General features: G+C 40.5%; 1 protein-coding gene across 2 annotated transcripts in view; it reads right to left on the reverse strand.

Annotated features, from left to right (window-relative positions):
• Window positions 1-26,999, reverse strand: part of LOC117756771 (CUB and sushi domain-containing protein 1-like) — a 380,356-nt gene that overhangs the window by 130,705 nt on the left and 222,652 nt on the right. For both annotated transcript variants that reach the window (XM_034577551.1, XM_034577542.1), the window contains exons 10-14: window positions 21,624-21,745; window positions 7,427-7,530; window positions 6,821-6,933; window positions 2,045-2,227; window positions 1,710-1,895 (exon numbers count right to left, since the gene is read on the reverse strand). In XM_034577551.1, the coding sequence (XP_034433442.1) occupies window positions 1,710-1,895; window positions 2,045-2,227; window positions 6,821-6,933; window positions 7,427-7,530; window positions 21,624-21,745 (708 nt within the window). The remainder of the gene's footprint in view (window positions 1-1,709; window positions 1,896-2,044; window positions 2,228-6,820; window positions 6,934-7,426; window positions 7,531-21,623; window positions 21,746-26,999) is intronic.

Below are 26,999 nucleotides of genomic sequence, written 5' to 3' on the forward strand. Positions count from 1 at the left end.
TATTTCCTCCTTGACTTGGAGTTTTGGATCCAACTCACTTATAGACTCAATGAAGCTACAGAGCGACTCAGTTGCAAAGTGCCAGCCCCTGTTCCTCACCATCCTAACACATCTTTCATGTATTCATTACTGCATTGACAATGGAAAATGGAAGTGGAAAGAGAATCAATGCAACAATAGCTGAAAGAGCGACAGGACCCGATGTTGTCTTATCTCAGAGACGGGGTTTAGAGCCTTAAAAGCCTTTTGTGACAGACTATCACTATGTCCTCTTATATTAGATGACAACAATGGCTTTCTGATTATGTTAACCATTTGTGAATGTTGACCATTCAAAAGCATGTATTGAAGCTTTAATAGATTTTGTTAGACTAGATTTCATTTTGGGTACTTCCCAGCTCAGGAGAATCATGGGTTATGGATGCGGTTGCTCGGTTTACTTTTCCTTGTCATTTGTTTGTATATCATTGTTCTATTATCCAGAAATAAAAAAAAGAAGATAAGTCGTGAGTATCAAGGTCACATTAAAGCCATGATAAATGTTCCTCTTAATGCAATGGGATGCAGATTACATCTCCTATTGGAATGAAGCATCTATTTTGTATTCATTCATGTTCATAGGGTTAATAGCAGAGACTTGGGGCATCACATTGGCCGCATAAGAGAAATAAATTATCAACTATCAATGTTCACTATCAATGATGAACAGGCAACTCACAAGAAGTCCCCTGTTTTCGACACATTTTCTCATCCATCAGCCTGTTGAGAGTTTCAGTGCCTTTAACTTCAAATTAATTCATACATATATTCCGTGTGATTATGAGAAGCACAGTTTTAAATGAGGTGCATTCGTATAGTTCTAAACACTGATGACTACCCATGTAATGGCTGACACATTAGTGAACACTGATCCTTGACAAGCTATTTATTTACAAACCAACAAATATTCATGGTGGATCTGGCATCTGACCAATAAAATCACCTCAGTCCTCCTGACTGTGAAGACTGCAGTAACTAAACCCACTTGTGGCTCTCACTATTTACATGTAGTATTTGCATACAGAGATAAATGTCATAGTCAATATCACACCCATGCACCTTTAAAAAATAACCTGTGTGTTACAGAAAATGTTTTTGCTCTTACTTTCTGTGACAGCGGTGATTTCTCGCCAAGACTTTCAAATAACTGTAATTTTAGTTTACTCACAGCTACAGCACTGATTGCCCTGCAATTTTCAAAACACCGCTAAACACACACACAAAACACATTCCTGCAGAATGACAGGTTTACAGCCAGTCAATTAAACACAAGGCCACTCAATAAGTGCAGTGATCAGACGGCCCTGTGCTCTTTGTGATGTGACAAATCATTCAAAAGCTGTAACAATAAAAAAAACATGACAATCATCCATCCATCCCTCCATTGAAATGCTTTTCTGGCTCTGGTCAGGTTTGTGCTATTTACTTGATTTTTTTTTTACCCTGCACTTGCCTGTGATCACAGAAAACATCAGATCCGAATGCCTGTCAGGTTTGGATCGAGTTCAGTTTGGCTTGTAGGGGTTCGGACAGAAAATTGCACCATCAATAGTTCAGCTACAAACAATGTGATTCTCCACATCCTGGGGTCTAAACTTCTGACTTCTTAAAACGGGTTTATATTAAAGTGAAGGAATTGACTTCAGAAAAACTTTTAAAGATTGCATTACCTTCATCTTTGACCACCAACCAGTCAAACTGTGGCTCCAGGTCAAAGTCAGAGAAGAGGAGATGAATGCGGCTTCCCGGTTCGGAGATAATTAACCACACACAGTTCAGGTTGTTCCCATACTCCTCTGGGTAGTTTGGGGACAATATGGTCCCTGATGGAGCCGTGAAGTTGAAGAAACATGAGACTGCAGGGAGGAAGGAACACAGGAAGAAAGGCAGGAAGGAAAAAGCTTCAGTTTATAGGCAATTGGGAAAGAATCCAAGCAGAAAAGCAAATTGATAAGATGCGGCGCTATTCAAAATAAAAAACAGCAGAAAAACATAGTGCACTTACAGACACAGCTGGGTTTGTTCCCAGACCACTGGTTATTGTGCTGACATGTGATGGTCCTTTCTCCCACAAGTTCAAAGGCTGACTGGCAAAAGAAGGTCAAAACGTCACCGTGTTGAAAGCGGTCACCGCTGCGCCGACCGAATCCCGGCACCCCGGGATCACCGCAGCCTCCTCGCTCTATCTCTGTAACACAACACAGGGAGCCATGTTTTGATACAGATAATTAATGTCGACTTGTGACCTGGTGATAAGAGGTTGTCTGCTTTTGATCTTGAGGTGGGTTAAAAGGCAATAACATGCATACAATCATCTTTAGATAATCAATGCAACTAAACAACGTGGTGTTTATAGTAATGCACAGATTCTCATGTCGCCAGTTTTGCATATGAGTCACGACACTAATCTACAAAAAGGTGCCCACTCGAAAACACACCCCATGCAGAGACAATTATGGTTACTGCTGAGATTAATGTGGGTCTATTTCATTTAGTGCGTTTTTTAAATACGTCCACCACCTGCAAAACAGAGCCCTCTGTCAGAACACAAAAAAGGCTCAGGTGTCAGTGGACTGCTCCGTCCGCTGGGGCCCCGGCTGACCCAATGGGAGAAGAGAGGGGCCGTAGTTAAAATTTATGTAATAGCTACTTCCTTTGATGGAGAGCTGGCAGCAGTTCTCATTACGCTGTCAGCCGCTTGACAAATGGCGAGAACTGTCAGGTCTTAAAAGGAAGACTCGCAGCAACTGTAATATGGCTGTCGGCAGCAGCGGCGACGTGAACGTGGATGCTGTCTGTTATTTTACGCTGCTGGGTTAAGGGGTGAAAAGCCTTTGAGAAATTAATTTCAGTGTTTCCTCTCGCAGCTAATTGTCATCAAGGTAATTGTAGTGCAATTCAGCTTTAATTGTGAAAGGCAAAACAATGAGTGGAGGCACACAGGTAGATGCAAACACACACCCAATGATCCATGTAAATTCTTGTTAGTTGAACCAGCAGGTGGCAAAAATCGAAGACAACAACTCTGATGGTTGTGACGCTATGGTGTGTTCCATATCAACATATGTTGAGGCTGTCCTTTGTCTCTTTGTCTCTTTATTAGTCGTCCTGTCAAATTGTCCCTGTTCCTCACTCTCCTCTCAATCTGATCAATGCTGGACGTTGTATATAATATCAATATACCATGCCTCATCAGCATGAGTGTCACATGAGCAGTTCTGCCAAACTGGCCTGCAATCATTCATTTTGTCACTTTCTCTGATCGTCTTCCATCTTTAGTGGGAGTATGCTTTTATCCACCGCTCTTCCCTCGCTCCCCTCCTAAAATTTGACATTCTACCAGACGTCTGTCATCTTGTAACACATGCTCCACCATGCTCCTGGATTCGCTGTGGGCAAATACATCTCAAGGTGAGCTGTGCAGTGTGCAGTGTGTGCGTGTGTTCCACACTTTTACTATCTGTTGGGACATAAGTACACCCACAAGAACATAATACTCAATGAGTTGGCAGCCTGTGTGTGTGTGTGTGTGTGTGTGTGTGTGTGTGTGTGTGTGTGTGTGTGTGTGTGTGTGTGTGTGTGTGTGTGTGTGTGTGTGTGTGTGTGTGTGTCTGTGGCCCACAGCGAGCTGTCACACAGCTGACGAGTGTCAGGATGGATATCAGCGATCTTGAGCCCCTGGTAAGTCTGACATTATGGTAACTGCCTCTCTCACCCATTATTTTGTCTCTTTTTTAGATTGTTTTGTCTCTTTCTTCTTTTCTATCATTAATTCCTGTCCTTCTTTCGAAGTTTAAAGAGTTTAACTTAAGATTTATTGTTCAACATTTTATGATTCTGTTTTGTTTCCTTATGAAAAGTCACATAATGCAAAAAGACATCTACATGAAGTAGAATAGGAAAAAAATATTTTCTGTATTTGAAAAAAATATGGAGAATTAATGTATTCAAAAGTAAAAGAAAGAAAGAATATACAGTGACAGATACTTTCGGGACATTTGCAGTGTGTTTCAGCCCATTAACCAAAAAGTCTATAAACTTTGTATCACTGCCAACCATCAATCACAAGGAGTATTTTACAGTCATTATACGTTTCTGATATAGATGTTATCATCACATGGTAAAGAGCTGCAAATTGAAGAACGTAGGGAAACTTTTCTAAAACTTAGCAATCAGAGGTCAAACTACTCTTCTCACAACAGTTACGTATTCTTATTGTTTGCATATCGAGGTAAACATCTGCCACAACAAAGTCAAAGTGAACATAAATGACGTAAAACTGTAGCAACGCAAGGATGGTGTGCAGATGCACATGTTTTACACAGTGACACCATCACGTTGACTCTGCAGACCACAGGAAAAGTATCTTAAAGTCATTCAATGCTGATTTTCTCCCCTTTGATGAGTTATAAAATAAATGCATCATTTACATCATCATACTTTTCACAGCCAGTTGCAATCAGCCTGAAAACCTGGCAGCAACTTTTCCCTGAAAGCTTCAATTATCATAATAATCTGTGTGTGTATATAATGACTCTCTTTCTTTCATTCTTTCTTTCTTTCTTTCTTTCTTTCTTTCTCTCTCGAACATGCACAAACACACATACGGAAACACAAATGTGCGCAGTGATCAAGTGTAAAATGATTGCATTCAAAAACAAGACAGCTATGCATTTACTCACACCCGCACACACAAACGCAAGTGTGGGGTTTTCCTGCGGGGCAGAAAAGCTAACAGCTATCAGGGGTAACACTGATCAAAGTGTGTGACGTGGTGATATTATACAATGTGACAGCATCACATATATACATGGACTGAGGCGCACACATGTTACCCTGGGGAACAACAAACTACAAGATCATCCAGAGGTCATTATGGATTGTTTGTTTGCTTGTTTCTTCCTTAGATTTACTTTGTCATTTCTGTCATCGCCTTGAAATTTATAATATCACATAACTGAGGTAGGCCAAGGTGTAAAGAGGAGAAATACATGTATTCTTGTTAGGATAAATGTTAAGTATGGAAAAAAAAACAAGGTTAGCCCAAAGATCAAGATCAGAATGTCTTCTGCTTCATGATGAGCCCAACAAAAAAAGAGATTAAATGTCTCTGTGCTACAGTTACACATAAATGTATGCACTCTTGAGGAGTAACGAATGCCTCATTTCCTCACAGTTTTGTTTAATGTCGGAAATTGCATTTCATACATGGACTCCGTCCCCGAGTGTTCAACGAATGGAAAATTATTTCTTTGATAAATAGATAAAGACGCCACTGCAGCAATGGAAGAAAGGCACATTTTGTCAGTTTTTGATTTTGTGGAAAATTCACCTGAAGCAATATAAGGACAAAAACCTTTGCTTTAAGATTGGTGGCTAAAACATTTTTATGTAGAGTATATTATTATCAATATATCTATAGATGAAGTATATGAATTTAACAATCAAGTCTACCAAATTAATGAAATGTAATAAAATGGTAATTTTTAGCAACATTATTGATGTGTCAAATTGGCTAAACAAGAACATCCAGGTCATGGTCTCTTCAGAAGTGTACGCAGGCAACTGGACTTGCTTGTGTTTCTTGAAGACGTTTCAGCTCTCATCCAAGAGGCTCCTTTAGTTCTCACTGACCAATGGGAGGTTTCAGGTATTTAACCTCTGTGTGTATTAAACCACCTCCTGGTCTTTCCAGGTTGACAAAGATGGCTTCTTTCACTCCTCTTTCAAACAACGTCTTCTCAGGCCAAATGTGCGTATTTTGGCCTCGACTCAGACGACCCCAACGACCCCCAACGACCAACGGGGTTCCACGACCTGCCTGTTTGACATAACGACTCTCAACACAGGTACAGACCCACGGAGGTTAAATACCTGAAACCTCCCATTAGTCAGTTAGAACTGAAGGAGTCTCTTGGATAAGAGGTGAATTGACTCCAAGAAACACAAACAAGTCCAGTTGCCTCAATACACTTCTATTAATTCTGAAGGAATGAATAAACCTCCGGTCGACTCGCATGCGGATCTCTGAGGAGATAAGGTGTAACCCTGGACAACACTGAATCAGACAAAGCTAAATCAAGAGCACAACTCAATCTCTCCCCTGCTCTCACACTCCCTTGGTTTCCCCGAGACAGAGTCCATTTCTTCTCACTCAATTTGTCATTTCGTCTCTCTGTAACAGTCTTGTTGTCTCTCTTTCTCTTTCCCTACTTTTATTACCTTTCTCCCTCTACACGTCTCAACCCTTGTCTCTAGTGAATTCCATTAAGTTCAGTACCAGTTCAATTCCATTTAAAGAGCTGCATTGACGTGGTAAGATGTAGCATGTGATCAAATGTCTAAATATACTAAATGGACTGTTCAGAACAATGAGTATATAGTTCGAGCATCAATATCTCTCCCTATCACCTTCATTCACTGTGACTGTCACCATCTTTATCTCTCTATCGGTGTCAGCTTTGGCGTAATATGAGAAATAACCAAGCAAAACGATCAACTGATTGACTCATAATTCATCTATTACCTTGTGGTGATGCACAGCCGCACACACACTCACATGTACACACAAGGGCAGACAAAAACAGTTGTGTTTGCTATTGAATCCCCACGTCAGCAACGCCGTGACTTTCACACTCCATTATGTGAGTGTATACAGTAAGTCTGTGTGTGCGTCTCTGTCTGTGTGTATCTCTGTGTGTGTTTCCGAGACAGACAAAGACGAGCGTGACTGAGAAGTTGTATTGGAAGTTGTTGTGTTCATTGTAAAGGAAAGCCATACCTTCATAGACCGCCTTAAACCCTGCTGAGCCGATGGTGTCGTCAGACTGCAGATGCAGCCACATCTGATTGGACAAGCTGACAATGAGGTCAGGAACACTGGAGCCAGTGAGTCTACACACACATACACACACATTAACACAAATAGTTATAAAGCATTATTACAAATTATTTACATATATGTATCCAGAAATACCATGTCAGTACTAATAATATAATAATACTATATTACTACTGATAATGTTACAACGCTATATTTAACACTGTATCAATGTTGATGCTAATATTTGAATAACATTATCTTAATATCATAATAAAACACTATATTAATATTGATATATACACAACAGTATATTACTGTTGATAACTAAATACTACTACATTACTACTGATAACTAAATAACAGAATATTCATATCAATAAAAACACTATATGAATAAATACTATTGCTAATTACTATATGATCCTGATATATTTATTATTATTTTTAACACTAAACTTACAAAGTCTCATCTTTCATTTGTGTTACACCCGTTATACCTGCAGAAAAAGCAGGTGAGACCCAGACTTCCTCTACATTGTAGGTGAGAACATGAGTCGTGCTTACACATAGAGAACCCTCCGAGTGTCTCCTATCTTCCCTCCGTCTCCCACCGTTAGTGTGTCATATCCTCTTTCCAGGTCAAACTCTTCAAATGACAGCTTTATCACCTAAAGAAACAAAACACAGCATGACAGCAAATCACACAGTTATAAACGCAGACATGCAGCGAGATGAGGACACAGACAAAAGCAAAACAGAAAGATCACTGAGAGATTTATTATCTGTTCCTGCAGCGATGTACTCATGCTTTTCCGCCCTTACAATTTCCAGTAATAGAAACTATACTGATTATATCACTGGGGATATTTGAAAGCCCTGCATTGAAATTGGAAATTCTGTTTCACAAAGAGCGGCCTCTCGAGCACTGAAAGTTCCTATATGATGTTAATAGCAATAAATGAACACATTCATTATAAAGCAGCATTCTACAAACAATAAAACCCACCCTTCCTGAAAGGACTGACAGCCTCTGCCAACCTCGTGACCTCGTGACTCCTGTAATTAAGTCTGACTTCATGCCATGAAGTCAGACTTAATTACAACACAGTGGAAACTCATTTTGGAGCAGAAAATAGCTTCTTTTATCCCAGTCAAAACAAGCCCCAAGTTTTATACTTCCTTTGCGGAGCACGGCTCATCCTGACAACGGGGAACAAAGGTGCTGCACTGACACTCTGTCTGAACCGCATTCTCCCACTTCCAAACTCAGCCATACATTTCACTGGCTGTAAATGTATATTCTCATTAAAGCTTAGAATAGACGGCATTGATTTTGGAAACGGATGAAACCGAGAGCATCATCAAACACAGAAATACTGGGCGTGATCCCAGATATGTCACATATAATACACCAACTGGGAAATCATTAAGAAGAGTTGGAACACACGTGGACCTATGAGAGGGGCGAGTCATTAGCTGGCCAACAAAGTACAACATCACAAAGACCTGTACTGTGTTAAAAAAAAAAAAAAAAAAAAAGTGCATTCATCAGTCAATACACAAACTCAGCTTATCGGTTTTACATTCAGAGAATCTAAAATGCTTTCCTTACGTTCATAGACGAAATGTTTCCCTCGATCACACTTAATCAGATTTTATAACACCTTGCAACTGGTTTGAGTCCTTCAGAAAAAGGGAATTAAACCAGCAAATAAATGTTCAATAAAAGACAAATAGGTTTGTCTTTTATTGAATAAGTTTCTGTTTTCCCTCAAAATAATTTGATTTATGTAAATAATCTGTTATTCAACAGAATTGCCATCCATTGTACATGGATCATTCATTTGTCTGGATCATTCAATAATGCTTGTATAAAAAAAGCAAACTATGGGTGATGGATGAGGTTGTGATCATGTCCGCTTGGGCTACGAAGCCCAAGTATCCTATCACACAAATACTAATAATACCATTAGCATGAGAGAGACTGCTTGTGTTCTTGGCTGTGACCATCATCTCATTTAATTACAGCTGCTTTTCCAAAGGTATAACAATTAACTTGACAGTGACATATTGCTATTCCAAAAATAATCCATCGTAAATGAAAGAAAGTAGAGAGAAAGAACAAAAGTCTGAAATCACTTTGCCTCGCCTTCTATTTGGCAGCGTGCTCCTTTTGTATTCACAGACACACAAATCACGAGCTGCGCAGACTGCCCAATGCAAACACACCCTTCTGTTGTAAAACGCCTTACTTAAAGTCACGCTCGTGGCTGTGGCGGCACGCATACATAACAGGAATACCAATCTACTGCATGCCATCTTTCTGGCTTTCCGTTATTTGCTGCTTGTCCATTCTAACGGGCAGTGGATCATAACCCTGACAGAATGGATGATGTTGGATTTCTGTTGCATTAAGAAAAAACCTGTCGAAAAAAACAGAGCTGGTCTCAGACATTAACTTGTGATATAGTGGACGAGGATCAGTCACATGGCAAATCACAATTGCAGGTGATAAGGAGTGTAAAAAAAAAAAACGGTTTAATCAAGCAAACATCAGTTCTGCATAGCTCTGGTCAAATAATGTAAAACTCAAATTCTAAATTTGGCTCAATAAATATAAGATAGATACTAAAATGCTTAAGTATCGTATCATACACTCAATGTTGCAGCCTCTGGCCATGTTTAGTCTCTCCAAAAAGGCTAAGAAGTAATGGGGGAAAAAGATGAAAACAACGTGGTGAGGTATCTCTCCTGGCTACCGGCAGATCACAGGCTGCATTAATAAACCATTGTGCTTCTTTGGCTGATGTGTTTTTGTATTATCTGGTTTCCCTGTGTCTGACGGTTCAGGAGAACATAAGGGTTTCTGTTGTTTTTAACAGGATACATCATCATCTGTTGAAACCTTTGGACGTTTTTTTTAACCCTGTTTGCAAAATGAATCCGTCTACAGTGGTGCTGCAGCTACAAAGGCAGCAAGAGGACACATAAATCGTTTGGTGGTTGTCAAACATCAGTCAAAGTGTTTGTTTAAAAACTGATTTAAAAGACGGTGAGTCAAAACAAAGTCTGTAACCCCCCCCCCCCCACACACACACACACACACACAGACACTATGCAAGGAAGTGCCCATTCATAGAAAATAGAGAATTGTTGATTTTATATTTGTAATTTCAGTGTCTTCTTTATTTGCATATATAGACAGATATTTTTGGACATTACCAAATCTCTTTATTAAAACCTAATTTGCATGCAGCAGTGATTATCGCTGCGGAAACAGTCAGATAAAAGCTGCAAAACACACGTCACTCACAGTAGCTTTCAAACTACAATCTCCCTCTCATCAACATGCTTTCAACCCTTTTAATGATAAAGAAGTCTGACCTGTAAATCTGACAATCACTGTTTTCACTGCAGTGAAAGATGATCAGTGGAAATCGAGGGAATATGAAACATGGCAAATACACCGTACACACTGTAAAAGATGCTGTTGCACGCTTTCTGTGTGTTTGTGTCTGAGAGGTGCAGGTTGTTGTTAAGACTGTACAGTGGCAGCAACTAAAGAAAGGGAGCGAAGCAGAACAGAATCAGAAACAGACTATGGTTTTCTGTGCACCCAAGCGCAAGTGTGTGCGTGTGTGTGTGTGTGTGCGTTTGCGTGTGTGTGTGTGCTCATCTATAGGAGGAGCTTTTCTCACGAATTTCTGCCTTAACTGAAGCGGGACGATAGGCATGCCTGTTTCACTGAATGTGTGAGTGCCGTTTGACTGTGTGTCTAGACACTCCAGGCAGATTGCATAGTAGCGGCAGACTTAAAGGAAGGAACTGAAGCGTTATCACACTAAGGTCATTAGCAAGAAGCTCAGTGCTGTTCAATAGATCCAAATGAGCCCATTTAGAAAGACATTAAGAGCAGCCTGCAACCCCAAACTGCATTAGATTAGGTTCTTTATTTTTTTTTGAAGCAAAGAGAGAAACAAAGATAGGAAGGAATCAACGACAGAAAGAGAAAAAGGACAAAAAGGGTAATTTAGGCCTTTACAGATTATTAATTGAAACAAACAGGGTTTCACTTTGATGACTACAGTATTGTGTGTTCTCGTGGTCAAGAACAGAAACAAAAAAAGAGTGTTAGAGTGAAAGGGAGGATGCTCTGTGGCTGCTCTTCAAAGAGATAAGTGAAGCGTTATCACTTTGAGATCATTAGTAAGCAGCAGAGCAGCTTGGAGCTGCGCAATAGGCCATTTAAACATTGTTAAGAGCACTGAGCAATCCAAAGCTATACAGTGAAATGTCTTCACTTCGTTACACAGTAAAGTTGTAGCGCTGTGAATTTTAGGGTCTCCTCAGGGCACGGCCACAGCCGAGGAGTGAACTGATACTAGTCTTTCTCTTCCTCTGATCCTAAATTCTAAGCAGATATGTGTTCGCCACTTATGGCAAATGATTGAAGACATATTTTGGTTGCTTTTGCCGGTCAACAAGAGACTTATAAACACACAATAAATTCAGTCTGTCTACAGCTGAACAATGAAAGGTCACATACCTACCTACCCCCCCCCCCCCCCCCCCCCCCCCCATCGCTCAGCAAAGAACTTGAAACTGAAAAACTGCTTTGTGTCTGCTGATCTTGCCCTTGCTGTTATGACCTTATGTCAGAATAGTGCAAGAGAACACACAGCTGTAATTGGGTGGAAAAGTTCCTGAATTCCCTCATCGAGCTGAAGCTGCAGCCGCGCTGAGTCTCTGCCGAGCAACAGTGGAGTAAAGTGATTAAATAAATAAAAATATGAAAACCATGATCCACCTTTATCAATCTATACCCCATTACCTCCCTACCACCCTACCTGCCGACTGACCGACCAACCAGCCGACCACCCTACCTACTGACATATCAACCAACCAACCAACACACCGACCGACCACCTGGTCAGAAAACAGCCACCCTGCCCATACGTGCTTACCGTGCTGGTGTGCAGCCCTGTTCCCCTAAAAAAAAAAAAAAAAAAAAGATTTGATTTGGGCCCTGTTAAAACGTCAACACTGCACACATCTAATGAATTATGTTCAGTCAGCCATTTGAAGTACAGAATAAGCTGAGGTGACCCCTGCCAAGGGTAGCACACATGGGTATAAGTTTCATTTCAATCTTGGGGGCAGTATACCGCCAATATCCTTATTACTATCACAGCCAACAAAACCACAACAAACACCACGGTGATTTACAACCGAGCACCAAACAGTCAGTATTTTCACTCTAGATTTGCTCGACCAATTACCTGACCCCCTGTAAATGTAGGAATTACTGCAAAACAAACGTTTTCTTTAATAGAGTTCAGGCATTTACCCAGCACAGCTTTTAAAGACATGGCACAATGCCGCGTTTGCACATGATTTTACAACTGAATAGCAAATTCACAAATTGAATTACTTGAGTCAAGAGTGCAGTGATGGTGTAATGTAAGTATGTGCACAGGAGGAATGCAAATCATTAACCAACTGACATGAGAGGTGATGTAATTTAAACAATAACTACCCAGAAAATGTATAAAAATAATATAATCACAGTGTCAGTAAAGTGCACTGATGATGACAAGCTTGAATGGTCTAGAGACTAAACAGAGGGTAAGATAATGTCGTCTTTTGTCTACAAAAAATGTTTCATTAATTTGTACTTCCTGTCCACATTGATAATGTCACACTAATAACAAACTCTAATACCACAATTCAAGGGGCAGAGGCAGGTCTCTGCTGTTGCTCCACTGGGACTCAGGCTTAGGTGAGGTGTATTTTTACATAAGTATCGTGAGCTTTAGTGTATTTTTGTCTACCTTGACTCAAACACAAACTGTCAAGGAAAAGTTTAAAACGAGTACCGAGGTGACCCCTTGTCAGAAATAGTACAGAGAGGAAACAGCTGTCTTGAAAGCAGATTGTACCAAAATTCCCTTGCTGACATTTTGCTGCAAGGTTGAGTCATTGGTGAGCTGCCACAATGGCACTTTGGGAATCTTTTCCGATACATTACTTTTGGGCCTTTCAGTCAAATAAACAAGCACAGAATAACCTGAAGACACGTCTGAGGACATGGCCCCGGCACACCTTCATGCCTGTGAAAGTTAATTTTGTAAAGTAATCAGTTACAGAAAACAAACCGCCTGCAATCACCAATTTATCAAATTACTCAATTGATTAACATAATCATATTAACACAGTTTGGTTTTTAAAAAAAATTTTTTTATCAACACACTTCCCTTTATTCTTGACTTCATTTCCCAGGAGCTTTTCTCTGACGATCTAATCAGAATTTCAGAAGCACTTTTGCTGCTCATTGCAGCTCAAGAGAGCGTTATAAATCATCTTTACAGTGCACTGCATCTCACAGCTACAGTGGATTTTACGATGGATACACACCATGCAGCACGGTGACGAGGGACAAACACAGCAGTGGTATGCATACCGAGCCGCTGGGTGTACATCCCCCAACCTTACAATTGATCAGCAGTGAACAGCCTCCATGAGATGCTAACAAGCTCAAAGAAGTACGATGTCACTGTCTGATGTGACATTGGCTTTTCACTGCCCTCTAGTGGCTGCAGCGGACCTCTAGAAGCTGGGTTGACAGCCAGATGTTGCATCTGTCATTTCTGTCACTTTCATTGGTGTGTGTATGACCCTGTCTCATTAACAAAAGCCTGGGACTTGTCAATCAGAGGGGGGAGAAGCATCGTTTGGATATTCAAGCACGCGCACTATGGACAACCCTGGTCTCTTGGACATGTGACTAGCTGTGGCTCGCTTTAGAAAAGTGAGCCAAGCTGCTCACCACTCAGCTTCTACAGTTCTGAGATCAGGTATGATATTGAAAACATTATTATACTTGTAAGCAGATACAAGTGGAAACTGTACTTTTCTCCTTAGTCTTTCTATCTAGGTGTCAAGAGGAAGCAGTAGGACGTAAACAAGCAACTTACACTGGGATTTATCATCTAAAAGTCACTCAAACAAGTTGTCTCACTAATCACCTTGATCAACGTGAGTGACGAGGAGGAGGAGGAGGTAGCTGGCTCTCCTTGCCTATACCTATAAATGTCCTCTCGCACCACTGGTCTGAGTAGTTTAGCTGTGGGGTCAAATCATTAGTTGTCAGACTGCTATTTCTTCTGTGATGAAACATTTCAGAGGTCAGTGCATGTCTGTTGTACCGATGCTACGTGGCTGGTTCCTGATCTACAGCCATTCAAATAAAATAAATGGGGGGGATTTGTTGCTCACTGCGTGTAGAGGCCTTAAGCATCAATCCATTGCTTTTCTTTACAAGTTATTACTATCAGAGTCTCTACTAGCACTGACCAGAGGGTAGAGCAACGCTATTAATGGCCAATATATCACAGGGCTAACATAGATTTATGATCACTCATTTGCAGTCTACCTGACCTGCATGTCTTTGGTCTGTGTGTGTGTGTGTGTGTGTGTGTGTGTGTGTGTGTGTGTGTGTGTGTGTGTGTGTGTGTGTGTGTGTGTGTGTGTGTGTGTGTGTGTGTGTGGTTTCAGGCAGCCAACTGAACACAGGTCAGTTCAGCTCTGAACTACTGTGTCTCCTCACGTCTGAAGAGCCATGTGAACGTCGGACAAAAAAAAACAAGAGATTGATAAAATAAAGCATGTGATGCACAGTGCAGGAATCTGACAGTGTTGATTGACACCTATGACTGGTAGCCCATGCAGCCAATCAGGATGCCCCATCCGCGGGACCTCAAATCGGTGGAAAGAGGATAAATGTGATAAGATAGATAAAAGAAAGAAGAATGAAGGGATTCCTTTAAGTCTAACCACACTACACTTATCACCTCACTATGATAAAATGGTTTCATACATAGCATCATATACTGTACAGTATTTGTGCTACATTTTAAGTTCATATGTTAATTGTGTTTCAGTGTTGTTAAAAGCTCTGACCAGTGATTTTCCACGAGGGATAAATGAAGTATCACTCCGTTAAAAATAGACTGACGAGGATGCTAGCCTGTTGGCTGTACCCTGAAATTACTCAGACATGCCAGGTTTATGTGTTGCAATCCTGCCCTGAGGTGACCTTTGCCTCAAGTGGTAAGAAAATAAACGGCCGCTGTCTGGTAAAATAACTCAGTTGCAGAGGTGTTACGGCACCTTAGAGTGCCGTCGACCTGTTGGCTTGACAGTTTAGGGAAAATAAACTGCGCGACAGCTCTGGAGAAGCTGCATTATTAACTCTTATGTGATACAATAGAAAAATACGTGACAACAGTTCACGGTGGGTCGATGGGTTTTGTTGTTTACAATTTGGGGATTTTTTGGAAGAAGCTTCGTTGCAGAATATTTTACAGTGCCGTTTTGGAATAGATTCAATCCAAGCATCTCCATTATAAGCGAGCAGTGTACAAAACTAATAGGTGTGACATTGGGACATTCATGCATCACCATGGACAACGTCCTTTGGATAGAGAGGCATTAGGTTCAGGAATGAGAGCCAAAGACAGAGCTAATACAGTAAATTATGGTCAGTCAGACTGCCAAATTATAGTCAAAAGCCAGAATAGCATAAAGAACTGAGATAATGTGCTAATTGGGCAGCTATCAGTGAATGTCTGTCCATTACCATAGACACTGATGGTTATTTACTCTGCATTTTGCTCAGTCCATGTGATCAACAAACCCGCTGAGCTATTTGTCGAGATTCAGAAATGACAGTGAAGCTGCAGTGGAATATTATCACCACTATGAAGGTCAGAGTAAATCTAGGTAGCCACGCTTCAGCTGACTCTGACTCTAAGTGAGATTTAGAAGTTAAAGGTCACATTCAGGTGAAAAGTTGGTCCTGTAAAACCAAAACAAACAGACGGGTTTATTAAAAATTCAGGTTTGTTCTATCCGACAGCTTGTGAAAAATCTAATTATGAGCCAAAAAGATGACACAATCCAATGTTTACAGTTGTCAGAACCCACATCCTGGTTCAACTAAATCTACAGTAGTCGTCCAATGACAGACCACTAGCAGCACTGCTGATGCACTCACGTTTAGTTGTGGACAAACTGTTGGCTCACTGGCAACATGGCTGTCATTCTGTCTGCTTGTTCGATGTCATAACCACAATTCACCATCATGTCCCTTTAACTTCAGCTTAAACAAACACATCATGTTACCTTTTTTTCTGACTATTTCCTTAGCATGCCCCACAGATATAGTACCATGGAAAAGTGCTGTCAAAGGCTTCAGTTTCCCAGACTTACTGGACCAGCCTCATCAATGCAGTGATATTCCCTCCAATGTTCCCAGACTTTTTGACTATGTGAACAAGCTTCTGTATTGTCGGCACCCCTGCATTAGACTAAGACTGGGACTGAGTGACACAGAACAGGTGAGGGGGAAGGAGGGGACTGGTTTGCTTTACAGTCTGATCATGCAAATTGTAGCTTTACGCTAAAAAACAGAAAATAGCATTATATATCTGAATATTGGGCATTATGCCTCTGTTAAGTAACAGCTTGAGCAGTAATGAACTCATGTTGCAAAAAAGATGTGCTGCTGCAGAATCAGTCTGAATTTTACCATATTCTAGCCGAGGCTTTTTATTGGTCTTGATTGGCCTCAATTTCAGTATCAAGTAAAATTTAACAGAATCTGATAGAGTGTCACAGAATGTGTCCTGCCAACACTATAATGACGATGATGATCCATGCATGAAAATGACCCAGCACCCCCACCAGACACACACACACACACACACACACACACACACACACACACACACACAGTCTCACACGGGAAAAACACACACTCGCTAATATGTATTCATCAGGAAAAAGACAGCAGTGATTACAGGCCTAATGGGTATGTGTGACGATGGGTTAGAGGGTGTGTGTGTGTGAGCAGTCAGGCATGGCTCAGACTTGAACAAAATAATCTGCTTCATACTGATGAATCGAATGACTGATACACACAGAAACAGCACACACACACACACACACACACACGGGGGCTTACACGCACACATGCACTGATACACCCACAGTGCTGAAGGGATTGTTCACCGAAAAATGAAATTCACTCACTATCGACTCACCACTATGCCGATGGAGGGGTGGGTGAAGTGTTTGACAAAACCCTTCTGGAGTCTCAGGGGTTCAGGTGCAGCAGAATCCAACACAATTGAAGTCAATGTTGAGTCCTTCTTCAGACGTAATAATATAACATAACCTTGCCTCCATACTGCTCCTGTGGTGTCATCCAAGTGTTCGCAAGCCGCGGCAGTTATATTAGACTCAAAACGGCGTAATTTACACCATATCTTTTAGCCTAAAAGCCCACAGATATCTTCCTACGAGGTGCGTTCAAGGACCCTCAGACACACCATCGTGTGGCTACGTCCGCTAGCTTAGCCACTTCCGGTTGACCTTTAGGCTTAAAACACGGTTTTAATTGACCTTGTTTCGAGTCTAATTTCAATGTCGGGGCTGACGGACACTTGGATGACACCACACGATCAGTATGGAGGCATGTTAGGTTTTTCTGATGTTTTATTACGTCTGAAGTGTAGGTCACCATTGACTTGTATTTGATTCTGCTGCAACAAAATTTACTTCTGAGACTCCGGAAGTGTTTTGTAGACTCTAACACTTCACCCACCCCTCCATCATCATAGTGGTGAGTAGATGATGTGTGAATTTTCATTTTTCGGTGAACTATCCCTTTATGTCCTTCTTCCTCTGAGTATGGCCTCGACAACACAAAGTTGAAAATTTACTCTCCAACAGCATTTTTTTTCACAGCATCTGGCAGTTACAGCAAATAAGTTGGCAAACAGAAAACATTTATAAAAATACACACAATCAAACATGGGTGTACAAAAGCACAGGCAAACACTGAAGCACAATCACAGCATTTCACCGACAGGCTGTCAGACCGGCACAAGCGGTATCGATTGTGCTGCTTTTGTTCAGAATTTACCAGAATGACAACAGACTCGCAAACAGCCAACTTTACTTATTGGCCAATTAAACTTGTGCACGTAAGTAAACACAAAGGAGGAACAAAATGGCAGAGACGCTTGGCTGAAAAGACTTGTCTCTGTCTCAATTTTGTGAAACATGTTATTGATGAAAGAAGTCATCTGGATTAATAGTCACTTAGAAGGCGACCGAGGTGCAAGGGGAAGAAAGAAGAAGAGAGAAAACAAAGGACAGAGCAGGGGTTTGAGATGGAACCAGAGAAATGTTAACAGAAAAAAAGAACAAAGGTCTACAAAAAGATGACTGTTATTTATCTTATTTCTTGCTCATTTTCTCTATTTAAATATCTCGTTCTCTCCCTAAGTCTCTCTGCACCGACCACTAAAAAGCACATATAACTATATTTTTCTCAGGGCAACTTACACTTAGGATTCTCCGTGGTGTTTAATCATCTGTCTCTTTCCTCACAAGCACACATTAAATCATGATTAAAGATCAATGTTCAAGCGGGAATACTCACATCTTCTACTAAAGGAAAAAATGTGCTTTAAAAGGAGGCTAACAAGAGACAAATTAATGGCCTTTAAGCAATGTGTAGAGACAAAGAGATGCTCGCTGATAGAAAACAAAGAGCAACTATGATGCTCAGCAACGTTTGCAAATCAGCAACTGAACTTTTGAAGATTTGAAAATATTCTATTCTATTCCATGACATTTCTTAAAATATGCCCCAGATCTATATTGGTATCATTATTTTATATCTACGATTTTACCTGGATTTATTTGGGGATAAGGGTAATTTTCAATCCATTTACATGCCCATGTTTAATACAGGCTCTTTTAAAAGAAAGTCTATATCACTGGGACAAAGGTCATAGATCTTGTCATAAATTAACAAATACACTCGAAATGACTGATAATATCACTGTTTAGCTGATAATCATGTTTGATTTATTTATAATAATAAAACATATGATAAATTATGATAAATTATTTGGGTTGGGTTTTTGTTGTTCAATAGGAATAAAGAGCCCCATGTGGAGTGCAGGTTTTGTACTTGAAAAGGAATAACCTTCTCAATATTCATTACAGTTGTAAACCTACTCCGTTCCTAAGCCCCCTGATTCTAGGCACATTCTCTCTGACAACATACCTAAAATATGCTGATATTACAATGGAAGTGCAATGTTAGTGAATGCTAACAGAAGAAGAACATGCAAATGTGTGCTATCATGAAACGCTGGATCATTCCACTTAGTGTCTGAATGAGGAGGATTACATCTTATGTATTTTCAAAAAAGCAAATTAGGAAGGCACAACAGTTTGTTCATTATATAAGTAGAGAAGAAGCACTGACACATTCCTCTCATGTATTCCAGTCTATTGTAGTCTATAAGTGTCTTTATCCTCGTGTTTGTCTCTGTCCTTGTCTCTCCCTCTATGTATGTAGATGGTGACATTCTGCAAATGCCAGCAGCTGTAGTAGCTGATAATCTGATTCTTAAAGTGCTCTCAAACCTGAAGCGTTTCTAACACACACACACGCACACACACACACACACATGTGTACAGGCAGGTGACCAAACAGATAAAACACATTCTATCTTTCTATTTTTAAACCACAAGCAAGCTGTTACCTGACATCAACCATAATAACTAATAATATGTAGCACGTTATTCATAAAAAATGAAATGTGCCGGAAGGTAAATTACCTGTATAGTAGTCATGATTTCTTCAAAGACAGATCAGCTGTCATTAGTTGATGTCTCTTCAAAGACGTGTTAAGATGTGGATCACTCATGTTTGCCATATGTTGCAAACTTGATTCAAATGGTAAATTGTTCTCTCTCATCAATATGTCTTCATTGTACTCACTCAGAGACTCAAAGCAGAGGAGAGTCTATTTCCATCCATCTTTAGAGGAAACTTCAATGCCACATGTCAAGTACCTGCTTGGACATTCAGTCCTTCACACTCCTCCTGGTGCCTTCTTTTTAGATGTGAAGTAGAGAGCTGAATATTCAGCACCATTTTTCTCCTCTATACTCCCCTCTCTCTTTTTCGCTGGCGTTTTCAAATGCTATCTCGGTCGCTTTTTGCTCTTCCCTATCGCTCCCTCTCTCCCTCACCATTTTCAAACTTAACATTTTAGACGAATCAAAGTGAAAGGAGAAAAGAGGATGACGGAAGGACAGAGTAGATAGGAAGAGTGCAAAGTAGTTGAGTAGAGAGGCGCGAAGAGAGGAGCAGAGAAGAAGGAAATTAGATGTTGGGAGAAACAGAGAGAGTTCGGAGGAGAGAAAAGGGACAGAGTGGAGACAGAGAGAGGGGATTAGAAGAAGAGGCGGGACACACTACTGGGCACAAGTTGAAGAAAACTTTGCGCTACTTTTTAAATGTACCTAATTCAATTTCGGAGTGTTTCTGAAAGCATAACAAATAAAACAATTATCGAGGAAGCTCATTGTTATTGAGCTAAATGGAATCTCTGTTTTAAGTTTGTCTTTTTAAGCAGCCGGACACACACTTTCTTACTTTCAATCATAGTTGTCAGTTCATTCTAAGCTCAATGGACTCTAGAGACTGTGCTGTTCATCCATGATGCGATGCCAGCGTCAGTTTCAGTTCAGCATCCTTCATTTATTCAGTTTAAGTCCCACTCCACTAGCATATTACACTCCCTAAAACTACATGTTCAGAAGGTTTGTCATGAAACAAAAAAATCCTCTCATGGCCTTAAAATGGTTTGACTCTACACTGTCCTTGGTCATTTCATAACTGGGATCTATGGATATGCTGATATGAGCCATTTACTGCTAATTTCACTCAAAATACATCATATCCAAGTGTTTAAAAAGTAGATTTTTACCAAAAGGTAAAAAGGAAAAAAGTTTCGGCAGGTAGAGTATAAACTGTATGTGATGAGACATGAAGAGAAAAATATTACCGCAAAAGAAACTGTAGACAGAGACACAAAGGTTAAATTAATTTTTCATGTCTATACAACAATGACTCAACAAACAAGTTGCCTTTCATTGAATTGGAGAGGTGAAGATCCCAGGAGCTGAGCAATGGATACACACTCCAGTCATCATGCAGGAACACAAAAATGTAGCCTAAAACATCCATCCTTCAACCTTCAACAGAGCACCACAGAGGAGAATATGTTGTGTCATAGTTTCTAGTCTTGCTTACAACTTTTTACTGCAGGGGATGCTCTCTAAAGTCGAGCTCCTGTCTCTCTCTGCAGCACTTTCAAAACTCTATTCACCACAACAGGGCCGTGTGCATTCAGATCCTTCAGCAACCTCTTTGAGTAAGTGACTCACATCCATCTATTACGTCTTCTCTGCGACTTCAACAGCTGTGGAGTGAAATACAACAATCCCTCTGCGAAGACAGGTTCATTTCATAATCTCTTCATCACACCGTTGACATCTCAGCTACTTCAAATGACCTAAGTTAAGTTACTTCTGAGGCCGATCGTTTAACCCTATATTGGCTGCATTGAACATTATTGATAAATGAAATCAAACAACACAGATCAATATTTCACAAAAAAAACAACTCAATACTGGCAGAACGCTGCTCTGTAGTTTTAGACAAAAAGTGAATCACCTGAGAAGTCATGCTACGATCACCACATTAGACGATACAATGTGACGTAAAGAGGCTCCAGTTACAGAAGTTTTATCACCACGTCAGGTTGTAGCCATGGAAACCCTGGAGGACTGAATGGGGGGGAATACAATAGTAAAGAAATGTGCTCACCTTCCCAGAGTCCATTGCAGTGATGACCCACACACAGTGTGCGTTGTTCTCATACTGAACAGGGTAGTTAGGAGAAGTTATGACCCCTTTGGGCCCCCTTAGGTTACTGCCACAGGTGCGAGCTATAGGAGGGGGCAGAGAGAGAGAGAGAGAGAGACAAAGAGAAAGGATTTATGGAGTGATCAAAATTATACTCGCAGATTGCAAATGGCTTCTCACCTTTGGAAGAGAAAAGCGGGTGTGGTGGTGACAGAGAAACAGGCAATTTGTCTTAGAAGGGTTCAATACGACCAAAACCAAAACTGTGGTTCGTGGACAATCGAATCTGGGCAGTTTGTTTATTTGAAATTATTGTGCAATCAACTCAATCACATTGGTTTTTCAGCACCTCGTTTCACAGGAGAGAGTATCGCTCACAGACACCGAGTGCTGCCGAGGTTAAACTTATTACTTTCTCTATCTGGCCACCTTGCTGCTCTCTTCTAATCCACTGAAAGTTCCAATTGCTTCGATTTTGATAAACGCAGTGATTCTTCAACTTCATTAATCGCTGTAGAGGTCGAGCTAAGCTCTGCAAACAGAAACACGGATGTTCATTGTTTATGTTGCTTTAATCGCAGCGATAGAGCTGCAATAATGTGGTCATCCGTCAATCAAAGGTAAAGCACTTCTGTGCTCGAGGAACACACTGTTGGGGACTGAAGAAACAAATGTTGTTTGGTGAGCATAACAATAAAAAACGGTGTAAAAAGAGGCGAGGAAAATGATTTATTATTATTGTTTTCATTATCAGGAGGAAATTATATATATTTTTTAATCAGCCTTGTTTTCGTAAACGTGTTCATTATCCCCCTCAGTTATGACAACAGTTTAAATATCTAACTTCATTGGTTTCATAACTCTGCAAAACCTCCCACCTGCAAACAAGTGGAGAGTTAATAAAGTTTAACTCCTTCACAAAAAGGTCACTTCATCATCCTGCTCAGTGCCTCCAACATTTCTGCATGGGACTCCTCCACTTCATCAGGTCCACTTGTACAATCTGATACACAACGATACAAGTGCTCAGCAGCAACGTCTACATGTATTAAACTTTGTATGTTTCTGCCTTTGTTGCATGTTCAGAGAGGTAATGAAGACATTCTGTGTATCATGAAGGTGATAGTGTGTGATGGTGTTGGACTGGAGTCCCACATATTGGAAGGTGTTTCTACTCACAGCGACTTCAAATGATGCACTTCAACACTGCTGGAAACTTTGTAATAGACAGACTTTATGGGATCGCTACTGTCGGTATTGTGTTGCTTCAGATTGTCAAATTGCACCAAGTGGCCAGCGAGTGTCCTTCTGATTGTATTTTTGCAAAGTTTGTTGCCTCATTCTTTTTCTTTCTAATGGAAAGCCACATCTCAGCAATGAAAATGGTGGAAAGTCTCCTCTCCTCCTCACGTGCAAACAGTCAATTTCAACCCGTAGTGATGTTTCATTGCCAGGCGATCTCTTGTGGCCATAATAAATATATTGCGAGCAAAGGAGGAGGTTATGTCACATAGTATATCGAGCTTTCACATGGGAGACTGCTCTTGATTTCCCAAGTGAAAGTGATAGTTCCAAGATTTTATTTTAGCCATGACCATTTTACAACCTTAACGGTGTGTTTACTATGGTATCCATGGTTCTCTAAACCTATAGAAGTGCTTATTTTAACCTATCATATGATCTTCTGTTTTTGTGCCCAAATCAGATTAAAACACTGAGCGCGCCAGTACTAGACTACATGTTTAGTGTTGATTGTCGAGGTTGTAGGTCTTCAGGATCCAACATGCAGATGTACACAGCATATTTTCATTTAAATAAAAAAAAGAATTCAGTTCTCTGGTAGTCAGGTTGGCAGCTATCAGGCAGGAAGGCAAACATAAAGTCCAAAACCTCAAATGAACTAGTAGGTTTAAGATACGAGGACTCACTGGGGAGCTGAACAGAAGAACAAGGATGACAGAGAAGATGAACAGAACTGAGGAGAACTAAACTAAAACAGAAGCACAAGGCTTGACTGAGACAGTCTGCAGCACAAGCAAAGCCGGAGACAGACGAACCGACAAAGACGACTCTGAGCACAGAGACTAAATACACGAGGGAGGCAGGAATAATTGGGCACAGGCGAAAGACATTAGGGCGGGACAAAGACAGGAAGTAAAACAGGAAATAAGTTCAAAACAAAGATCTCAAAACATCCAAAAGTGTTCTGAAAGTTCCGGAAGAGTCTTTTTAGTGTCTGTAAGTTTCTAATAGAGGCAGATCATAACTTTGTGCCTGTGACAGTGAAGGCTTGATATGCCTGCTGCTGCTGCTACGTGAGGATAAATGACTGATATGGTCCATAGGGTGGAGGGCCTGTTGAAGTGGTTTGTGAAATGTCATCAGAACTGAAAGTGATGTAACAGCGGAAACACAGACATGATACAAATGTTGAATAAATTATAATTTCTCAATATCTATTGACTAAAAGAGGGTTTTCAAATTGGATTATTGTTCAATTGTAAAATCTACAGTGGATTGTATCAGTGCTGAAGGGGATGTTGGAGAATAATAAAAAAATTTAAGTAGTGGATCCAATTGTACTACATTGGCTAGATGGATGAATGGATGGCATCAATTAAATTGGATTAGTAGAATCATAATGTACTCTCAAGGCACTTTACAGAGAAGGTCATCAGGCCCAGTATGGTATATATTTACTTCGGATCAAAAAGTGTAAGGGAATAATTAAAACTGTGTACACCGTGTTACAGTACAAGGCCACTGAAATTAATAATTTAATAAATTATGGGGAGTGAAAGAGTTGTTTTCATCTTTTGGCTGGCGGGCCACTGGCAATATAACAGGCCAGTACGACTCATGATCTACTGGCCAAGGGGGCCATTGGGGAAAAACGTTACTCTCCACACTGATGTCTGTACGAGCTTTAATAGTAACCTATCTCAATGCCACTGGGATGCTTTGCTATAGACAACCATCAGACATGCTGCGGTATTACCCACTTTGAAAAAGTTATGTTCCGAGTAAACACGGGGATTAAAAAAAAAACACAATTGGCCCCAAGTTCTCCTCTTCTTCCGCTGCTAAAACTTTAAGCACCTTTGCTCCCGAAGAGCTCGAAGATCCCTGTTATCCATTGCATTTTTCATAATATTCTTCCAAGTGCTCTGTTTTATCCATATTGATTTTGTCCTTTGTGATACTCGAGGTAATATCTCTTGCCCTCAGTAGCTCATAAAGTCACCCATGTGTTATTGCCTTAAAGGGATATTTGGCAGAAAAAGAAGTGCATTGTGTCAAAAATTCCCTTAATAAGCTCCCCTCTCTCGAGCGCAGTAATATTAAAGTGTGCACTTGACATTTTCAGTCATTTCTAGTCAACACGAACTGTCACACTGTAGATAAAGTTTTAACTGATCATATTATTTGCCCTTTATCTATCGTAATAAGTTAGCTGGAGGAGATGACTGCCATTAGGAGGGAAAGAGGGCCAGTGACACATCATCAAAAGCACACAAGACAAGGGAGCATAAAAGAAAAGCAGAGGGATGATGACTAATAGAGAGGGCGAGGAGGTAGAAAGCGAAGAGAAAGGTGTAAATAAAGTGAGAGTGAAGAAGTTTTTAAATACAGAGAGGTGGTGAGATCATGTGGAGAGAGAGGTCGCGAAGATATCGAAAGGGAGAGAGAGAGTTAAAGGGGTGAAAGATAATGTGGGAAAGGAAAAGATAGTGAGGAAGGGCAAGAGCCAAGAAGGAGGCAGAGACACAGAAAATACCACGGGAGCGAGGGAGAGAGAGGGAGAGAGAGGAGGACCTCAGATGACTGATCTGCCTGTTAATTAGAAAAGAGAGCTAGAACACACTGTGGTACACACAGGTACACACATACACACATACACACACACACACACACACACACACACACACACACACACACACACACACACACACACGGACACAGACACACATTCATGGCAATTCATCCCAGAGACCTGCTTCTAATTAACAGTTAAGTCTCAGTAGGGAATCAGGGAGACTCGTGGGTTTGAATCCCAGGAGGAAGATCACACCACTGAACACCGCACAACAGAGCTATAGTATAAGGATTTTTAACCTCTGCCTGTCTGTTTGTGCCTAACACTCTGTTCATCCTCTTTGTTGTGTTCAGCTTTCTGTCTCTTTTCCTCTCCATCTGAATTCATGTTCCTTTCTAATTACTGACATTAAAAAAAGGACATTAATTACTGCTGTGTTGTGTGATGTGTCAAAAATTCACCCACTGAATGATGCTCCCTGAAATGTATTCTAACACATTGCAATTTCAGATCATCAATATCTGTTGATATGTCTGTGTGTTTCTTTTAGGCGTCTTTTGAAAGAACATGAAATGTTATTCATATGAGTAAAAGGTTTAAATGCAAAAACACACTTTAATTATTGCTGCACAATTCAAATGGGAATCTTACATCCACGTCTTGTGCATCTTTTTACACATATTATTGTTTTTTTTAAACCACACGTTAGAAATTATTATAGATCTTTAAGGTGAGTTTATTTGTGTTGAAGCGTTTAAAGGCCTGGTGTTGCTTGTGCCAGGGTCACACTGAACAATATCAGTCCGATAAAAGCCCGACCTGGAAATTGTAGGGTGTCAGGTGGCTTCAAAAATGATCGATGGGCATTGGGCGCTACAATCATCATTTTAATCTCGTGTGGTAACCACCGACGCTGCGGCGGGAACGCCTCACAACATACTAACACAAAGGCTATCATATCGGATTTCTGTTCTTCTCTGCGACCAGTAGAAGCAGAGCTGACAGGCCCTTCTGCTGGAAGAGAGGGGGCCACCGACAAATGGAAATTGAGACGCAAAAGAGGAATTAAATTGTCAGTGTTATACTGGGGGAACTGTTGTAAAGATTAATTTTTGTAGGCTTTTCAAAGCAAAAGACAGGTAGTATCATACACCGTGCTTTGGACGCCATGTTTGTTTCTTTCCATTATTATCCCCAGAATCGAGTCCCAAGCGCTTCCTTTCCAGTGACATCAAAAGACGGGAAACACTGATTGGTTGGGAAGCAACGTGTATGTAGCCTGTCATGTCTCTCGGCCACGACACGACAAAAATCTATGACTCTATGATCGCAGAATCTGAAACTGTGACTGTTTTAATAGACAAAATTATACTGTGGTCTGAGCCTCGCATTAAACTGTGTGATAATGTTTGACACAGCAGGATGCTTAGACTTTGTGTACATTGTGTACATTGTGTATATTTTGTTTTACTTAGTATTTAAGCTGTCGGTGTGATATTCGAATGAAACGGCCAGATGAA

This window comes from Hippoglossus hippoglossus, chromosome 3, assembly GCF_009819705.1.
Source record: "Hippoglossus hippoglossus isolate fHipHip1 chromosome 3, fHipHip1.pri, whole genome shotgun sequence".
Classification (NCBI taxonomy): domain Eukaryota; kingdom Metazoa; phylum Chordata; class Actinopteri; order Pleuronectiformes; family Pleuronectidae; genus Hippoglossus; species Hippoglossus hippoglossus.